At 40.8% G+C, this 20,362-nt stretch overlaps 1 protein-coding gene across 3 annotated transcripts in view; it reads left to right on the top strand.

The window, feature by feature from the left end:
* asb7 (ankyrin repeat and SOCS box containing 7) overlaps positions 1–20,362 on the top strand; it is a 74,231-nt gene that overhangs the window by 16,742 nt on the left and 37,127 nt on the right. For all 3 annotated transcript variants that reach the window (XM_063065814.1, XM_063065815.1, XM_063065816.1), the window contains exon 2: positions 866–1,136. In XM_063065814.1, the coding sequence (XP_062921884.1) occupies positions 926–1,136 (211 nt within the window). In that variant the 5' untranslated portion in view covers positions 866–925. The remainder of the gene's footprint in view (positions 1–865; positions 1,137–20,362) is intronic.

Genomic DNA, 20,362 nt, shown 5'->3' with positions numbered 1-20,362 from the left:
GTTGCTCTTTTCCCTAACACCGAACAGTAACGTCACTCTTCTCGGCTTTGCAATAAATACACTTGAGTACTTCTACTGTCCCAGTGAATGCCATGTATAGCTGAAATCCCCTAATTCTACCAGCCTCTGATGCTGGAATTTCTCAGAAATTTGCACATTTGCTTGACTATCTTGCTTCTTTGGGACTCCACAGTACAACCCAGCATTGCAATTACTCCTTTTTATTTTCTTGTTTTTTGTGGTGATCTTTCTAGCATCACGTCTCTCCTCAGCACGGTTACTATTTTGTTAAAATCAATATGCAACTTCCTTTTAGATCCCATTCACTATGGAAACCTTATAACCAGAAATATATAGCTGTCACTTCTTGTCATTAAGCAATGTTTCAGAACAACAGTAATATACCTTATTTGTTTGTTGTATCCTGAATTTGTATCTTCTGTTAGTGCTCCTCAGTTTGTTTTGTATTTTGTGTTTATTCTGTTAAACTGATCATGAATTGTAATGTGATGGCATATCTTGAAATGAGATTTTGAACTACTGTCAACTAGTTTTATAGAAGGGCATATGGGCACAAACTATGAAATTTAAACTCAACATATTCAGTTGTGAGGATTGGGAATGTTTCAATCTTTTTGATATTATTTGGATGGAGGAATTGTTTTTTATTTTTTTTATTTTACTCTAGGCCCCCTCTTTTGATATTTTGCTGAGAATAAAACTTGTAGTCCTGAAGCAGACTTCTGTTTATTGATGGGTTTACCACCATTTTATTCGGTAGTAGATTATATTAGAGGATTTGATTTTTGAAGTTGATGTTGAAGACTGTCATAACATTGAACTAATTTGTGAATTCTTGTTGAAGCTTGAAGAAGGTTTACAACATTGACCTCATGCATCTATTGTGACAACGTGAGTCACTAGCATGTTCCATCATCACTGTAGAAGAAATCCAGAACTGCAGCAAGAACTGCAAATCCAAAATGCTGTTGCAGCTGGTGATGTTCATACTGTGCGCAAGATGTTGGAGCAAGGCTATTCTCCTAATGGTCGAGATGCTAATGGATGGACACTACTCCATTTCTCTGCAGCTAGAGGCAAGGAGAGATGTGTTCGAGTGTTTTTAGAGCATGGAGGTAAGTGAAGGCAGTACATTAAGTCTAAATTATTAATTTTATTTCAAATTGCACAGTTTGTGATTATTTTAATGCATTGTGAAATATGAAGATCAGAGGATTTCAACACTTGTAAGATAAACAGGTTCCTGTTTTATGAATGCCCTCAGTGAATTGTTGTTATAGCACCATTGATTTTTTTTGTAGTACGTGGTTTCAGTTTGTCCATCTTTTTTTTTGCTGTAGCAATATTGCACCACTCTCCACCGATAAGAATACACTGTACCCAAATAATGCTTTTCATCCAGCCTTTTGATTTTGCTAAATTTTGTTAACAAATCACTTTCCAGGAATATCATTCTTTTGTAAATTGGAGAATAATGCTTTTTCCTTCTCTGTATTTTGAACAAGTTATAAATATCCTTCAATCATGGTTAGGAGTTAGATCTCATGGTTGGTTTTGGGAAGCCAAAAGCAAAGTAGATAGGCTGTTTTGTAGATTGGCATAATCCTACTTATTGTACAAAATTGGTTGACTTATCTCAACTAAAATAGTTCTTTAATTCCAATGTATCTCTTGAATTAGAATAAGAATTCATTAGATGCATACTTTTAATTTGTTTGGTATCATTCTTTGGATAGAGAAATTGGCTTCACAGATCTAATCAGTGTACTCAGGTTGTTAATTTGCAAAGTTAGATGTCTTGATTGTGGAGACATTAGATAGCAGATGCTGGAACAGCGGAACAGAAAATTTCAAACTCCAGTGACAGTTTCCTGCTGTCCCTTTTCCCTTTTATTTTTTTCTCTCTCTCCTCTTGATCCTTCTAGTTCCACTGTCCTATCTCTTCCCCCTCACCCCTGCCTATCGCCCACACTCTCACCAGTTATTCTCATCTCTCTCCCTTTTTGCTATTTTCTACCGCCTTCTATTAGGTTCCATCATTTTCAGCTCTTTTTCTCTTCCACCTACTATGTCCCAGCTTCTGACATCACCCCTACTCTCCCTTTCATGCACCTGCCACCCCCTCACCTGGATCCATCTATCACCTGCCAGCTTTTGCTGCACCCTTGCCCTCCACCTTTTTATACCTCCCTTCTCTTTCAGTCGTGAGGAAGGGTCTTGACCCAAATTTTTGACTGTCCATTTCCTTCCACAGTTTATTTATTTAGGAATACAATGCGGAGTAAGCCCCTCTGGCCCTTTGAGCCTTGGCGCCCAGGCAAACCTGATTAACCTGAACCTACTAGTTACAGTGACCAAGTAACTGACTCGGTACATCTTTGAACTGTGGCAGGAAACAAGAGTGCCCTGAAAAACCATGTGGGTTTTTGTTTTCATTTCATTTCCAGTCTTGCTTGCTTGATTTGCTGACTTCCTCCGGTGCTTTCCTATGTTGATCTTGATTATGTTTTGTACAGGATGGAATTGATTGCTATTTTTGATTGCACTTGATGCTCCTTCTGGAAGGTCTGATTTAAAAACTGTTGCTGATTCACTATCATTAAATCTGGCGAGCAGGCAAGGACACTAAGTGCAAAATTTGATATTTAACACTGAGTCGGCCCTGCTTTCTCACCACAAGTAGGAAAAGCTGGAAATTGTCCTCACTAGGAATAGACTACATGGCCATTTGATTTCAAGTGTACTGCTTGTTGTATCTCAGTAAGGCAACCTTGATGTCTTTTAGCTAACCATCTGCTTAGCTCATAAGTTATTCTCTTTGTATTGTAATTCTACTTGTATCTTCCTGCACATCCAATACATATGCTTTTTGAATTCTAGTGAATCAAATATTTCCAGCATTACTTGGCTGTAGCGTTAAAATGTCTTGACATAACGTCTACATGTTGAGACATTCTAAACATACTGCTCAAACCAGTTCTTTCAACACTGATTTCAAGAATAAGATTCTCTCTCTTTTACTTTATGTATTGCTTCTAAGTGCCATTTTGCTAGAATACATTACTTGATATTGAGCTTTTGGTAAGCCGAGATATCCATGCTCCATCCCAAAAGCCTTTCTATCTTAGTGTCAGCTGTGATCATTAACCTTGGTGTATTTTGCCTCAAGTATGGAAAAGTAGGGAAGTGTTATCCCATCTGATTTTTTGATTTGGGGACAGCATTGTATTAAATATAGTATAAATCTACATTAGAGTACTAACTGGGCTCCATTTTGCAGGAAACATGTTGAAGCATTGGATAAATTAGAGAAGATGTACAAAGATATCATAATTCAGAGGTTCTATTTAGTGAGAAAGATTGAATAAGAGGGGAACTGTAAATGAGAGGACTCAGTCCAGAGTTGGAGGTCACAAAATTTATCACTGGATTTCCAAAACGTGGTTGTGGAGACACCATTAGCCACTTGCAGCGACTGCTTGTTCTAAATTTTTAAGCTAAAAGGGTTGAATGTGGAGTATAAATAATAGTAATCAACACTTCCAGGAATTGGGCAATAGTGCCTTGCCAGCCCTACCAAAATTCTGTAAATTAATTTAAACATTAAGAAAATAAAGAAAAGAATTATGCAAAGCTGAGAATATGGGATTTTACTACATTTTAGTGATTAAAGCACATAGCTTTGAATTTTTGAGGGGCAATTGAAATATATGATGCAGAAACTAATTTGGCAGGTAGATGGGGTCCAGAGCACCAGATCAGAAAGTGGAGTGATGGAGAGGAAGGTTGATGTCAAGGCCAGTAATAATAGGCAGGAGCAAGGTAATAGATACGATGGGATGGATAGTTTGAAGTGTGTGTATTTTAATGCTGGGAGTATCATGGGTAAAAGTGATGAACTTAGCATGGATTAGTACATGGAAGTATGATGTGGTCAATACGGACTTGGTTGAGAGAGGAACAGGAATGGGTGCTTAATGTCTCAGGGTTTCAATGTTTTAGAAAAGATAGACAGAGGTAAGAGGTTGGGGAGTTGCACTACTAATCAGGGACAGTATCACTAAACTGCACTCAGTGCACTTAATGGACGGTTCATCTACTGAATCGAAATCAGTCAACCTCAAAAATAGGAAGGTGCAATTACTCTGGGATTGGGATATTGAGGTACAGATATACTTTGTTGCCAAAGAATTGGTACTGGAACGTACAGTCATCACAGCGATATTTGATTCTGCACTTCACACTCCCTGGATTACAAATATTAAATATTAAAAATAGTTACAATTAGTAAATATTAAAAATTTAAATAATAAATCATAAGTAGAAAATAGAAAAATGGGAAGTAAGGTAGTGCAAGAAAACCGAGAGGAAGGTCCGGATATTTGGGTCAGGATCCGTTCAGCGGTCTTATCACAGTTGGAAAGAAGCAGTTTCCAAATCTGGCCGTACGAGTCTTCAAGCTCCCGAGCCTTCTCCCGGAGGGAAGAGCGACGAAAAGTGCGTTGGCTGGGTGGGTCGTGTCCTTGATTATCCTGGCAGCACTGCTCCGACAGCGTGCGGTGTAAAGTGAGTCCACGGACAGAAGATTGGTTTGTGTAATGTGCTGCGGCGTATTCACGATCTTCTGCAGCTTCTTCCGGTCTTGGACAGGACAACTTCCATACCAGATTGTGATGCACCCTAGAAGAATGCTTTCTATGGTGCATCTATAAAAATTAGTGAGGGTTTTGGGGGACAGGCCAAATTTCTTTAGTTTTCTCAGGAAGTAAAGGTGTTGGTGGGTCTTCTTGGCAGTGAACTCTGCTTGGTTGGACCAAGTCAGGTCACTTGTGATATTGACCCCGAGGAACTTAAAACTTTCGACCTGTTCCACTTGCGCACCACCTATGTACATGGGGTCATGCGGTCCGCTACTCCTTCTGAAGTCAACAACCAATTCCTTTGTCTTGCTGACGTTGAGTGATAGGCTATTGCCTTCACACCATGCCACCAGGTTCTTAATTTCCTCTCTGTATTACCCGAGATACGGCCTACAATTGTTGTGTCATCAGCAAACTTATATATTGAGTTTGATGGAAACTTGGCTATACAATCATGGGTGTCCAGTGAGTACAGCAGGGGGCTGAGTACACAGCCTTGTGGGGCACCGGTGCTCAGAGTGATTGTAGAGGAGAGCTTGTCCCCTATTTTTACAACCTGGGTCCTGTCTGTGAGGAAGTTGAAGATCCAGCTGCAGATCTGAGTGCTAAGGCCCAGGTTCCAGAGCTTAGGAATCAGTTTATTTGGAATGATGGTATTAAAGGCAGAGCTGTAGTCAATGAAAAGGAGCCTTAAAAGGTGTCTTTATTCTCCAGGTGTTCTAAGGAGGAATGTAGGGCCAGAGAGATGGCATCTGTCATTGACCTGTTGCTCCGGTAGGCGAATTGCACAGCGTCGAGGTTGACCAGTAGGCTGTGGTTGATGTGTGCCATAACCAATCTCTCTAAGCACTTCATAGCAATTGATGTCAGAGCCACAGGTCGATAGTAATTCAGGCATGCCACCTTGCTCTTCTTCGGCACTGGGATATGCAGACAGATTAAGGAGAGGTGTAAAAACAATATCGTTGTTGTCATCAGAGGCATCAAATTTCCTAATATAAACTGGAACTATCTGAGTGTTAGAGGTTTAGATGGGGCAGAATTTGTTAGCTGCATCAAGAATGGAGTTTTTTAAATCAATAAATAGATTATTCAGCAAGAGTAGGGGCTGTACTGGACCTGGTGATGGGTAATGAACCTGGCCAGGTGACCATTTCAGTGGGTGAGCAGTTGGGGAACTGTGATCAGAACTCAAGTTTTAAGATAGCTAGAGGTGAGTATGGACCTTTTGGGAGAGTATTAAATTGGAACAGGGCAACTTAAGCGAACATTAGACAGAGTTGATGGGACAAGTCATGTTTTACTAGATTGAGTTTTTTGCTGAGGTGATGCGGGTGATACAGATACAGCTGTGGATATTGTCTACTTGGATTTTAGTAAGGCATTTGGCATGGTCCCTCATGAGAAGCTCATCTAAAAGATTAAGGTGCATGGGATCCTTGGTGAATTCGCCATTTGGATTCAGAACTGGCTTTCCTGTAGAAGACAAGGTAGTGGTCGAAGGGACTTGTACTAGGTGGAGGTCTGTGATTCGTCATTTTCCACAAGGATCTATACTGGGCCTTCTGCTGTTTGTGATGTGTATAAATAACATGGATGAAAATATTGATGGATGGGTAAAGATTGGTGGTGGTGTGGATAGCATAAAATGGCAGATGGAATTTTTTAAATTAATTTTTTTATGCATTTCTACAATACAACAACAAAAAAACCTATCAACGAAATGGAGATTTGTACACTGCAAGACAAATGTGTCCAATATATGATTCATAACAATAAGGAAAAAAGCACCCAAAATAAATTCATATAAAATTAGTGTCCTCCCCACCCTCCCACTATAAAACCTCAGGCCAACCATTTCTATGTATAAAAGAAAAATTAATCGGAGCTTTCAACCCCACAGAGCTGTAATTATATGTGTATATAAAAAAGAAAATATGCCGACTACCAAAACTATAATGTAATTCATGACAAAAAACAGTAAAACTTACAGGGGAAAAAAAAGCTGAAAGTAAGGGATTGTAGTACAAAAAAAAAGGATAAACTTAATCTAAAGAAGAGTTATGGCAGATGGAATTTAACCTGGTGTCATATTGCACCTTGGTAGGTTAAATGTAAAGAGACAGTACACTTAACAGTGATGAGCAGAGGGATCTTGGGGTGCAAGTTCATAGCACCCTGAAAGTGGCTACACGGGTTGATGGGGTTGTTAAGAATGCATATGGCATTCTTGTCTTTATTAGTCGATGCATTAAGCTCAATAGTCAAGAGGTTATGTTGCAGCTTTAAAAATCTGCATCTGGAGTATTGCATACAGTTAGGGTTGTCCAATTATTGGAAAGATTTTGAGGCTTTGGAGAGGGTGCAGAAGAGGTTAGAAAGCATATGATATAACAAGAGGTTGGACAAACTGGAGTTGTTTTCTCTGGAACAGTGGAAGGGAGATCTGATAGAGGTTTATAAGATAATGAGAGGCATAGGTAAACAGAGAATATCTGTTTCCAAGGGTTGAACTATCTAATACCAGAGGGCATGCATCTAAGATGTGAGGGTCAAGTTTTTAAACAGGTAAGTGCCTGGACTACATTGCCTGATGTGCTCATAGAGGCAGAAACATCAGAGACTTTTAATAGATGTTTAGATAAGCACATGAATGTGAGAAACATGGAAGGATATGGACATTGTGTAGGGAAAAGAAATTAGTTTAGTTAGCCATTTGATTACTAATTTTACTGGTTCAGCACAACATTGTGGGCCAAAGGCTCGTTCTTGTACTATACTGTTCTATGTTTCTTGTTCTAAAAAAGAATTAAGGGATGAAGTTTGACTGGCAGGAATTGTTACACTAGAATTTGGGCTTAGTGGCTTAATCATTTTTTTTCCATTATTACAGGTCTAATATGAATAAGAAACTACAATAGATCATGCATTGTTTCCTAAGGTTCAATTCTCCACCTCTAATTCTGATGCTGTACCTTTGCAACTAGAATGTTTTCAACGCTGAATTGCTCTCAAATTAAATTCTGACGTTGAGTGTCATAACATTTTTTGCATCTGTCACTCTTGAGTCCTCGTGAGCAACCCTGAGGATTGAGAGCAGTTTAAAATTTGGCAAAAATAAATCAAGAACAAGTTAGAAGCGATAGAATTTATGAGTAAACAGAAACACCAGACATATTAAGCAAATACTTGGCTTATTTCTTCACAGGAAAAGACTCACTGTCTCAGAAATGCCAGGAAACCAAGAGTGTAATGAAATGAGTTGTCGGGTGTTAGTATTAGCTTTCTTAAATTCTTGGGGAAATTAATGGAATCAGAGAACTAAAAGAAATAACCAAGCAACTAGTGGATTTATTGGATGTTATCCTTAAACACACCATTGGTCAGACTTCCAATCACAAAAGCAATCTTCCATCATCATGCTCTGCCTCTAATTTCCAAGCCAATTTTGGATCAAATTTGACCTGGATCAATTAACCTTTAATATTTTTGATTTGCTCTCCTTAACAAAGCCCTTACTAAAGTCTACATTAATTACACTTCAGTACTGGCCAAGTACTAAAGACCTGTGCTGATCAGCTGGCTGGTGTGTTTATTGAGATCTTTAGCCTCTTGCTTTGGCAGTATGAGGTACCCATATGCTTCTAGCAGCTTCATTTGTACCGGTACCCAGGAAGAGCACGGTGACCTGCCTCAATGCCTATTGCCCGGTAGCTCCTAGATCCACAGAGATGAAGTGTTTTGAGAGGTTGGTGATGAAACTTATCAACTCCTCTCTGATAACTGACTTAGATCTGTTCCAATTTTCCTACTGGAGCAACAGGTCCACTGCAGATGCCATCTCATTGGCTCTTTATTCAACTTTGGAACATCTGGACAGCAAAGATGCATACACCAGGATGCTCTTTATTGACTACAGCTTAGTAGTCAATACGATCATTCCCTGAAAACTGATCAATACGCTTCAAGACCTTTGGCTCAATACCTCCCTGTGCAGTTAAATCCTGGATTCCTTTATTTGCAGATACCAGTCATCTCAGATTGGCAACAAAATCTCCTCCACAATCTCTTATCAGCACAGGTGCACCACAAGACTGTGTGCTAAGCCCCCCTGATCTACTTGATTTACACCTATGGTGTGGCTAAGCACAGCTCCAATGCCATATTCAAGTTTGCTGATGACACTACTGTTATGGGCAAAATCAAAGGTCAGCATATAGGACGGAGATTGAAAATCTCGCTGAGTGGCATCATAAGGACAACCACTGAATGTCAGCAAGACCAAGGAGCTGATTATAGACTTCAGGGGGAAGGAAATCTAAGGTCCCTGAGCCAGTCCTCATAGGAGGATCAGGAGTGGTGAGGGTCAGCACCTTTAAGTTCCCAGGTGTTATTATTTTGGAGGACCTGTCCTGGGCTCAGCATGTAAGTGCTATTACAAAGAAAGCGCGGCAGTGCCTCTACTTCGTTAGGAGTTTGCAGACATTCAGCATGACATCGAAAACTTTGACAAACTTCTATAGATGTGCAGTGTAGAGTATATTGACTGGCTGCATTATAGCTTGGTATGGAAACACTAATACCTTTGAACAGAAATGTAGTGGATGTGACCCAATCCATCACGGGTAAAGCTCTCCATCCATTGAACACATCTACATGAAACCTGTTACAGGAAAGCAGCATCTATCATCAGAGGCTTCTTCAACCCAGGACATACTCTCTTTTTGCTGCTGTCATCAGGAGGAAGGTACAAGAGACTCAGGATTCACACCAACAGGTTCAGAAACAGCTACTACCCCTCAACCATCAGGCTGTTGAACCAACTTCACTTGCTGCATCATTGAAATATCCCCATAACCAATGGACTCTCAAGGACACTTCATCTCGTGTTTTTGATATTATTGCTTATTTTTTATTATTTCTTTTTGTATTTGTGCAGTTTGTCTTCTGCAGTCTGGTTGAATGCCCTAATTGGGTGGCCTTTCATTGATTCTGTTATGGTTATTATTCTTTAGATTTCTTGAGTATACCCACAAGAAAAAGAATGTGTTGTACATGGTGACATATGTGTACTTTGATAATAAAAGTTGCTTTGAATTTTCCTCAAAGCATTTCCTCTTCAAAAAAAAAATCAAATTTGCATCTCATCAGGCCTGCAAAGACATCTATAATTTTTTCAATGGTATGACTCAGTTTGTAAGATCTTATGAGTTAGGAGCAGGAGTAAATCATTGGGTTCTTGTGTTGACGTATTATATGTTTCTTTCCCTGACAAACATTGGGACTATGGAATGCAGAGTATTACAACTTGGGAAACTTTTTATTCATAAGTTTTCATTTATCTAAAATTTTTAAATTGGACCTTTTATATGCATAGGAATTCGTAAACATCTTTAACACAATTCTACACTAGCTGTGCACTGCTCTAATTGTCTTGTTTCCTGTCCAAGATTAATTGGATATCAAAATGAGTTTTATTCTTTGTGGAAAATTTATGAAAAATTTAAATTGCTGGTGGTGACAACATGGTTCACTTTTGTGATATAACTAATTCTAGGGAATTCAGAATATTTCAGCTTCAGTAGATCAGTTTTCTTGTTCCTCACTATGGATACATCTTCATTCCAGCCTCGACCCAACCCCATAACCCCAAATTGGATCCATTTATGTATACAAGATCATATAATCAGCCTTTTATAGTTTGGCTTCCATGATTCCAATAATCTGGGAAAACTGAGGTACCCAAGTACAAGTTGACAGGGGTGAAATATTTCATATGGTATGGAGTTAGTGGGCTGAATGATGATTTAATGTGCAATATTGTTTTCTAGATTTCAAAATTCCTTGTTTGCAAAACATTTAAATCTACAGTATTTGACAATGTAGGCAACAATTGGGGGAAATGTTCTATTACAAAATTTACTGATTTTTCTATTGTATATATTTGCATATTAATTTTATATCATGTTATTAAAATGCTTTTATGACGCTTTGCTTTTCTTACTATTGTTTCCCCTATGGTTCTCCAGTCTAGGCATTCCCTATTACATTTTCATTTTCACTTCAACTGCTGAAACGACTATCTCTTGATAGGTTTCTCTTACAAGGTTACATGATGCTTAACCATGTGCCTTGGATACCATTTTACTTTATATTATTACTTTATTACAACTATTTAAACTCCATCTGACTAGCAGACACTTTGGTTGTCAGATTTTTTTTGCCTCTAATTAAGCCAGTTGAATAATTTTTCAATTTTAATTATAATTATGCACATGATGTATATTTTAATTGAACTCTTGTATTGTTGCTTATTATCTTAGCTCTTCTGTAACATTATAAGAGATTGAAAGTGCCATGAAGATGTATAATATAGCAATTGGAGAAGGGAGCTCTACTCCCTCTGCACATTCACCCATCTCTGGATTGTAGATGGTATTAGGTGGGATTTGTTCTTTGTACTCTCAGTACTTATATTTTCTACACATTGTCTAGGACGGGTCCCCAACCTTTTTTATGCTATGGACCCCTTCCATTAACTGAGGGGTCCATGGACCCCGAATGGGAGCCTCTGGTCTAGGACCAGGCTTTTATGATGTTTATCTGTTTTGATTCTAAGTGGGCTTCACAATGTAACGATTTTATGTCCTCCTTAAAATTCCTGTTCAGTATTTTTTTTAAAAGTCTCAATAGAACATAGCAGGGATATATATACTGCTATTTGCTTGTAAAGATGCTAACCACTTTGTTTCAAAGCAAAAATTAGTATTAAATGGTGATGTGCAGTTCAAACCACTGTTCAAGATTTTTGTTTACAACTAAGAATTTCCAAACTGACAAACTTTAGCAAAAATATCTTAAATGAGAAACCAACTAAAAACTATGATGGAGAATGGAGTGGAAGAATATGGCTTTAAAAATGTTAGATCTGGAGGAGGGGATGTTTATGTGGAGCATAAATCTCAGTACAGGTTAGTTGAACCCCTAGCATTCTGGTGTGTTTTGTGATTCTCTACCACATTTTTAACTGGTTGGTACCCCGATATTTCTTGAGCTCTTTGAGGGCACACTCATGGAGCTGTGAAGGAACGTTACCCACAGTAAGCACCGAGGTCTTCCTTGCACTGATGGGTAAGTTTCCAGTTAATGTGGCCAAAAGGATAGTTGCCTACATTGCAAGTGTGGTTTTAATTCTTTCACAGCAATCTTAGACCAGCATCCCTTTGGGTTTTAAGATATACGGGTCATGTGCCTGGAAATGTAGCAGTAGCTGTGTTTAAGACCTAACTGCAATTTGCCAGATATATCACGTTTGCCTTTGTTTCCAGCTGAAATCTCACTGGCTGCAGCGTTAGACTGGGAGCTTGATCTTTTTCCTGGTGTTAGGTGTGCACCAATCATACACTAAATCTTTCTATTGTCAATAGAAATTGAGCTCAAAGGTCAAAAGACATCATTGTGCTAGAACATGGAGAACATACCTATTTATTGCTTTTCTTGCTATTTAAAAAGACATTTCTGAAATCTGAAGACTTGAATGAGCAACTTAAGAATTAATTTTGGGCTGCCTGGAAGCTATAAGTCGGTACTTGGTTATTGAGACCTTCATTTCGAAGGTGTGTCAGTTATGCTGGGAGCACTCAATTTTATCTCACTCCTATATGCCACCTCCTTGCAATCTGAGATTCTGCCGACAACAGTGATCTCATCAGCAAATTTATACAATGCCTGCACCCAGGAGTTTTAAAAGAAGTGGCTGCAGAAATAGTAGAGCCACTGATGTTCTTCAAAACTTATCTGTTCCAGGAGGGTCCTGGCAGATTAGAAATCAATAGATGTGTTCTTGCTCAAGAAGGAACACCCCCCCCCCAAAAAAAAGGGAACGCTTGGCAAATTAGCTTAACATTTTTTAAGGTGATGCAGGAGTCCAGAATGAAGAAAAGCCTAATGCAGTTAGACTGATGGAGGAGAATGTGATGATAATGTATTTGGATTTCTAAATGAGGGCCTCAGAAAAGGCTACTGCACTTGATGAGACATCGTGAAGAAATGTTAATCAAGAATTGTATTTGAGATGGTCAAAATAATGAGTTGTTTTCAGACTGGAAAGTAAATAGTGGGGTGCATGAGGATCACTGCTTTGTTTTCAATCATTTAATGTCTAGGGAAGTAGTGTCGTGCAGAGTTCAAGTGTCATTGTTTGTTGATAAGACATAGGAGCAGCATTTGACCCATTGAGTCTGCCCCATCATTCCATCATTACTATCCCCTTAAACCCCATTCTCCTACCTTCTCTGTGCAACCTTTGACACCTTTACTAATCAAGAACCTATCAACCTCTGCTTTAAATATACCTAAAAACTTGGCAACCACAGCCCTCTGCAGCAATAAATTCCATAGATTCATCACATGTCCTCCACATGTCTGTTCTAAAGGGATGTCCTATTCTAAGACTGTACCCTCTGGTCTTAGGCTCCCACGCTATAGGAAACATTCTCTCCTTGTCCACTGTAGCTAATCCTTTCATTAGTTGATAGATTTCAATGAGATCCTCTCCATTCATTTTTCTCAACTGCAATGAATACAAAGTTCAAAGTAAATTTATTATCAAAGTGTGCATATGTCAAATCCTCAGATTCATTTTTTGCAGGCATTTGCAGTAAATACAAGAAATACAGCAGAATCAGTAAAAGATCACCTCCAAAAGTATAGACATACATGCAGTCGATATGCAAAAGACAACTAATCGTGCAAACACAAAAAGTTATAATAAATAAATAAGCAATAACTATGAGACCATATAAGAGCTTGCCCTGGATGGTGGGGGTGCTTGATGAGTGCTGCTTTTCTACATCAGCACTCCAAGTAGTTGTGCTCAATGGTAGGGAGGGCTTTTCCTGTGATGGGCCGGGCCATACCTACTACTTCTTGTAGGCTTTCCAATTCAAGAGCATTGGTGTTTCCATACCAAGCTGTGATGCAGCCAATCAATAAACTCTCTACCACACATCTGTAGAAGTTTGTCGAAGTTTTCGATGACATGTCAAACCTTTACAAACATAGTCATAGAGAATCACAGTACAGAAACAGACCCTTTGGCCCATGCAGAAACTATTTAAACTGCCTTCTCCCATCGATCTGCACTGGGACCATAACCCTCCATTGCCCTACTATCAATGTCCCTACCCAAGCTTCTCTTCGATGTTAAAATCAAGCTTTTATGGACCACTTGTGCTGGCAGCTCATTCCACACTCACATGACCCTCAGAGTGAAAGGTTTCCTCTCTTGTTTCCCTTAAGCTTCTCACCTTTCGCCCTTAAGCCATGACCTCTGGTTGTAGTCCCACCCTACCTCAGTGGAAAAACATCTAAAAATAGAGGTGCTGTGATGCTTTCTTTGTAACGGCACTTGCGTGCTGGACCCAAGACAGAATCTTTGAAACGATAACACCTAGGAATGTAAGGTCGCTGACCCTCGCCCCCAGTGAGAACTGGCTCATGGACCTCCGATTTCTTCCTCCTGAAGTCAATAATCAGGACTTTGGTCTTGCTGACATGGTTGTGTGCTGCCACTCAGCCAAATTTTTTGTCTCCCTTCTACATGCTGATTTGGCTAACAACAATGATGTCTTCAGCAAATTTAAATATGGCATGGGAGCTGTGCTTTGCATCTCGGTCATAAGTATAAAGCAAGTAGAATGGGGTCTAGGCAGACAGCCTCGTAGTACACCTGTGCTGATAGAGATTGTGTGACTAGTGAGAAAATCCAGGACCCAATTGCACAAGGAGGTATTGAGGCCCAAGTCTTGGAACTTAATGAATAGTTTTGAGGGGATGATGGTATTAAATGCTGAGCTGTAATCGATGAAGAGCATCCTAAGGTATGTATCTTTGCTGTCCAGATGTTGTGTGAAGAGCTAATGAGATGGCATCTGCTGTGGACCTGGTGCTCTGGTAGGCAAATTGGAGTATCTAGACCTTTTCAAATGCCAGTACTCCTTAGATAAGAGGCCCACAACTGCTCATGATACTCAATGTGGTCTGGCTAATGCCAACATAAAGGATCAGCATTATATCTTGTAATGTGTTGACACAGATGGGAAGCATGCTTGATGAAGAGATTTGAATTCTGCAACAGAATCTGGATGTGTTGATTGGGTGAGAAACATTGTTTACTGTGAGGTTACTGTCCTCACAGAGCATTGTGTACAAAGCTAGGCAGGGAGTTAAAACACCTCAAAAATCACTTGAGCCAGAAGCTTTCAGAGTTTTTAATGGGAAAACTTTATGAAGCTGCAAAAAGTTAAGTAAAATACGTATTAGATTTAATACAGAATTGTTACGCACCTGAATATACTAATAATATTGATTATTTTCATGATCAGCATTAGCCAAGTTAATATATACATGCAACATTCTGAACAGTGTTGTGTGGACCAGAGTAAACTCGTAGTGCAATGAGCTTAATAGTGATAAATGGTAAGCATAGTACTTTCTTCAAAGTACATCTACTAAATGTTTACCAATATCAAGATAGCTTAAGATTCACAGATATTACTGTTTCAAGGGAAAATAGTGGATAGAGGTAGGAGCGGGAGGCATCATCAACTCAGGCCTAAGAGGCCAGTGTCGGGCATTTTCATGCCTTATAAGGCGCGGAACGAAAGACTGCGTGGCACACCACTCCTCACACAGATATAGAGCAATGTGTGGTTAAGTGCCTTGCTCATGGACACAACACGCTGCCTCAACTAAGGCTCGAACTGGCGACCTTAAGATCACTAGACAAACGCCTTAACCACTTGGCCACATGCCCAACACGATAGAGGTAGATGTTTGTCTATTTATTTATGATACAGTGCAGAATAGGCTATTCAGGCCCTTTGAGCCATGCCGCCTAGCAATTTAATCCTGATTTTAATCCTGGCCTAATCAGGAGACAATTTACAATGACCAATTAACCTCCCTACTTGTATGTCTTTGGACTGGAAGGAAACCCACACGGTCATGGGGAGAAAGCACAAACTCCTTACAGGCAGCAGCGGGAATTGAACCCTGGTCATAAGCTGTAAGACATGGAAGTAGAATTCGGCCATTTAGCACGAGTAAGCTCTGCCATTCCATCATGGCTGATCCCAGATCCTACTTAACCCCATACACCTGCATCCTCACCATATTCTTTGATGCCTTGACTGATCAGGAAACAATCAACTTCTGGTTTAAATATGCATACTTGGCCTCCACTGCAGTCTGTGGCAGTTGCCTGTACTGTAAAGCATTGTGCTAACCACGATGCTACCGTGCTGTATTTTTCTTGTGTGTTTGCTTCAAGTTGAAATCCAAATTAATCTCTGCAGGAGGTGGTGTAAATTAAAAAACAGCTTACAAACAGGAAGTTTGTACAAAACGAACTGCATACTAAACGAACAGTGCCTCTAGATGCAGAACACAACCTGCCTGAGGTCCATGCTGTCAAATTTCACTGCTGAAACTAGAAATCTGTCAAATGATCATTGTTTTTGGCAAAAGAATGAGCAGTCTCAGTCTTGAAACAATGTTTAACCGTTCGCTTCGAAACAGTAGCTTCTGCGGCTCTTTGTGTGGGAGCATTGGAAAGTTGTCAAGTCTGCTGAAGGGAGATTCTTCAATTGCCTCTGGAGAATCGTAACATTTGTCCAGCATCTGCACAACATTTTCAAACTTGTAGCTGCACTATTGATGCCCACTGCCCTAATCGTTGTCAAATGTCGCAGTGACTCTCTATCAAGCTACTTGCAGAGAAAGTCCAGCTCTTCACTAGGCTTGAGAATTATTTCCACAGCATTGTGAAAGCTTGACGTTCAAGACAAATAACTGGTAGGCTGGTGTCAAATACTTTTAGTTTTGCTGTGACTAGGTCTTGACAAGCCAAATCCAATGCACCTACGTCTCCTGAATCAGGGCATTATGGAGACCGGTTTGTCAAATGCGTATCCTGGGATGGGTGAGAATTCAGTCTGTCCGTGTCTGTGCAAATGGAATTGGTATCAGTAACAACTGTTAACTGAAACCTTTGCTGTGATGAAACTGCAGAAAGGGGTATTGTGGGTATTTACTGCTGAAGACCTTGACTGTCAGTACCTGTACTAAGTGCAAGTTAGCTGCATTGAGGTTGTGATGGCAAAGCATGACTGATTCTAGACATGTCCCCATCTTAAGTCAGCTGCTGCTTCATACACCTTTGCCTCTGTTAAGGCAGCCTGAGTGCATTTAACATAGCCTCTCCATGTCTATGCAAGCTTTCTGTATTTGCATCTGAGCTTCACATTTAGCATAAGCCACTGCTTTGGCTCTGATCTGAGCTTATGCTGCTTGTAGATTTGTTGGAGTGTTGCGAAGACAGTCGATATGCCGCATTTTCACTTCTAAATCTTGGCAATCGACATTGGTGGGGGTCGGAAGCTTGTATTGTAGCATATGGTGTTCAGATGCATCTCCAGTGTGTGGGCAATGCCTTTGCAAATGAGTTACCCTTTTCACTCTCCTGCCCTCAGTGTGTTGTGTACAAAACAAGGTAGGGAGTTAAATACCTTCTCAAAAATCACCCCAGCTGGAAGTTTCCTTCAGGGTTTTTAATGAGAAGACTGTGAAATTGCAGTAAGTTAAGTAAAACATGTATTAGATTCAATACAGAATCGTCACGCACCTGAATATACTAGCATTAACCAAGGTAATACACACATTCAACATTCCATTACTATGCCATGTAGACCAGATTGAATTTGTGATGCAATGTTGTATTAATATTGATAAATGTCCTTCAAAATACATTTACTAAATGTTTGCCAATATCAAGAAAGCTTAAGATTCACAGATATTGCTGTTTCAAGGGCAAATAAAGAGTGGATAGGGATGGATATCTTTCTACCGTGTTTGCTCCAATTACATATTCAAATTGACCTGTGCAGGAAAAGATGTAAAATCAAACAGCGTGTGAACTGGAAGTGATGTTTGTTCAAAGAGAACTGCATACAAAATTGACAGCGCCTCTAGAGGCAGAACAGTGAGGTAGTGCGTTTCAGAAGGAGGAAGAAAAAAACTTATCTAAATGGAGTATGCCATTGGATGATGGGGTTGATTTGATGGACCAAATGGCCTGCTCGTACTTCCTTGTATGTTTTCATGGTTCACTTTCAGCAGAAGACCATCGCAATGTTTTGGATGTTGTATCTTGATCATCCAGATACTATTTACAATATATGGAGGATATGCAAATACTTGGTGCTGGTGGATCATGAGAAGAAATTCCTTTTGGTGCCTGCAGTATTTCTGGAAAACATATTTTCAGCCTGCTGGGGTCTACAATGCTGCCTTATTTTCTGGTCAGAAAGATGGGCCGGGAAACGGTTTGTCCTCTACTATGGGAACTTTCATTAGTATGCTCGCCAACCACAGCAGCTTTGCAGCTACAGTGAAAGCGACTCAAGATCCTATAGTGATGGAGAGCAAGATTTCTTATCTCACAGTGAGACTTTGTTGCCTTTATCAGATTGCTACATACACTAAGTAACTAGGAAACTTTTTAGTGATAGCTAAGTTCTGTACAATCCAGTAAGTTAAAGTTTGTAACTGGTGCATGAGGAAGAACAGCAAAGAATTGCAAAGCATGAAGTGCACCAGGAGCGTGAGATGGAAGGAAGAAGGCTGGCAGGATAACGTTCCTTGCATCTGCAGTCTCGTCTCCCAGCTGACTGGTCAAGGAGAGCGATGTTAGTATTTGGGTGTCATTTGCAATGCAAACTACTTCCTGACAGATGCTTCTGTTGAGGATCTGTGAAATCATAGTCTCCATTGCAAGCCGTAATGTTCTCGATTAGACAGACAGACATAATTTATTGATCCCGAGAGAAATTGAGTTTCGTTACAGTTGCGCCAACCAAGAATAAAGTATAAATATAGCAATATGAAGCCATAAATAATTAAATAATAATATGTAAATTATGCCAGATGGAAATAAGTCCAGGACCAACCTGTTGGCTCAGGGTGTCTGACCCTCCAAGGGAGGATTTGTAAAGTTTGATAGCCACAGGCAAGAATGACTTCCTATGACGCTTTGTGTTGCATCTGGGTGGAATGAGTCTCTGGCTGAATGTACTCCTATGCCCAACCAGTACATTATGTAGTGGATGGGAGACATTGTCCAAGATGGCATGCAACTTGGACAGCATCCTCTTTTCAGACACCACCGTCAGAGAGTCCAGTTCCGTCTCCACAACATCACTGGTCTTACGAATGAGTTTGTTGATTCTGTTGGTGTCTGCTGCCCGAGCACACAACAGCAAACCTGATAGCACTGGCCACCACAGACTCGTAGAACATCCTCAGCATCGTCCAACAGATGTTAAAGGACCTCAGCCTCCTCAGGAAATAGAGACGACTCTGACCCTTCTTGTAGACAGCCTCAGTGTTTTTAGGCCAGTTCAGTTTATTGTCAATTCGTTTTTGATTCGAAGAAGGAGTCTGAGAGTCTGAGTGGGAGTGCCGAGAAAGAGATTTTTGAAATTTTCGTTATTTTTTTTTCTCCAACGGCTTTCTGAGAGGCGGGACTGCGCAGGCGTGTGACGTCGGGCAGTGCAGCGCGGCAGATTTAAAAGGGCAGACATCCTGCTTCGGATTTGATTCGAAGAAGGAGTCTGAGAGTCTGAGTGGGAGTGCCGAGAAAGAGATTTTTGAAATTTTCGTTATTTTTTTTTCTCCAACGGCTTTCTGAGAGGCGGGACTGCGCAGGCGTGTGACGTCGGGCAGTGCAGCGCGGCAGATTTAAAAGGAACAAAGCCTCATAGAGCGGGCAGCGTAGTTTGCGGGCGGCGGAGTGAGCCGGGAGCAGAGTGAAGACTTAAGGGCTTCGGCTCAACGGGCTTAGGCGGAAGCGGGCGAGGCGAGGAAGGTTTGACATTCATTTTCTGTTGCTATTTGAGGAGAGGGGCATTATGACTGTGAGGGCAGTTTGCTGTTCTCGGTGTCGGATGTGGGAGGCCCTGGAGTCTCCAAGCCTCCCGGACGTCTACATCTGCGCCAAGTGCATCGAGATGCAGCTCCTAAGGGACCGCGTTACGGAACTGGAGCTGCAGCTCGATGACCTTCGTCTGGTCAGGGAGAGCGAGGAGGTGATAGAGAGGAGTGGAAGGCAGGTGGTCACGCCGGGGCCACGGGAGGCAGACAAGTGGGTCACGGTTAGGAGAGGGAAGGGGAAAAGGCAGGTGATGAGGAGTACCCCGGCGGCTGTGCCCCTTAACAACAGGTACTCCTGTTTGAGTACTGTTGGGGGGGACAGCTTACCCGGGGGAAGCGACAGTGGCCCTGCCTCCGGCACAGAGTCTGGCCCTGTAGCTCAGAAGGGTAGGGCAAGGAAGAGGAGGGCAGTTGTGATAGGGGACTCGATAGTAAGGGGGTCAGATAGGCGATTCTGTGGACGCAGTCCAGAGACTCGGATGGTAGTTTGCCTCCCTGGTGCCAGGGTCCGGGATATTTCTGATCGTGTCCAAGATATCCTGAAGTGGGAGGGTGAAGAGCCAGAGGTCCTGGTACATATAGGTACCAATGACATAGGTAGGAAAAGGGATGAGGTCCTGAAAGAAGAATATAAGGAGCTAGGAAGGGAGTTGAGAAAAAGGACCACAAAGGTAGTAATCTCGGGATTACTGCCTGTGCCACGCGACAGT

Source organism: Mobula hypostoma, chromosome 13 (genome assembly GCF_963921235.1).
Source record: "Mobula hypostoma chromosome 13, sMobHyp1.1, whole genome shotgun sequence".
Lineage (NCBI taxonomy): Eukaryota > Metazoa > Chordata > Chondrichthyes > Myliobatiformes > Myliobatidae > Mobula > Mobula hypostoma.
This window is presented reverse-complemented; position numbering and strand designations above follow the sequence as displayed.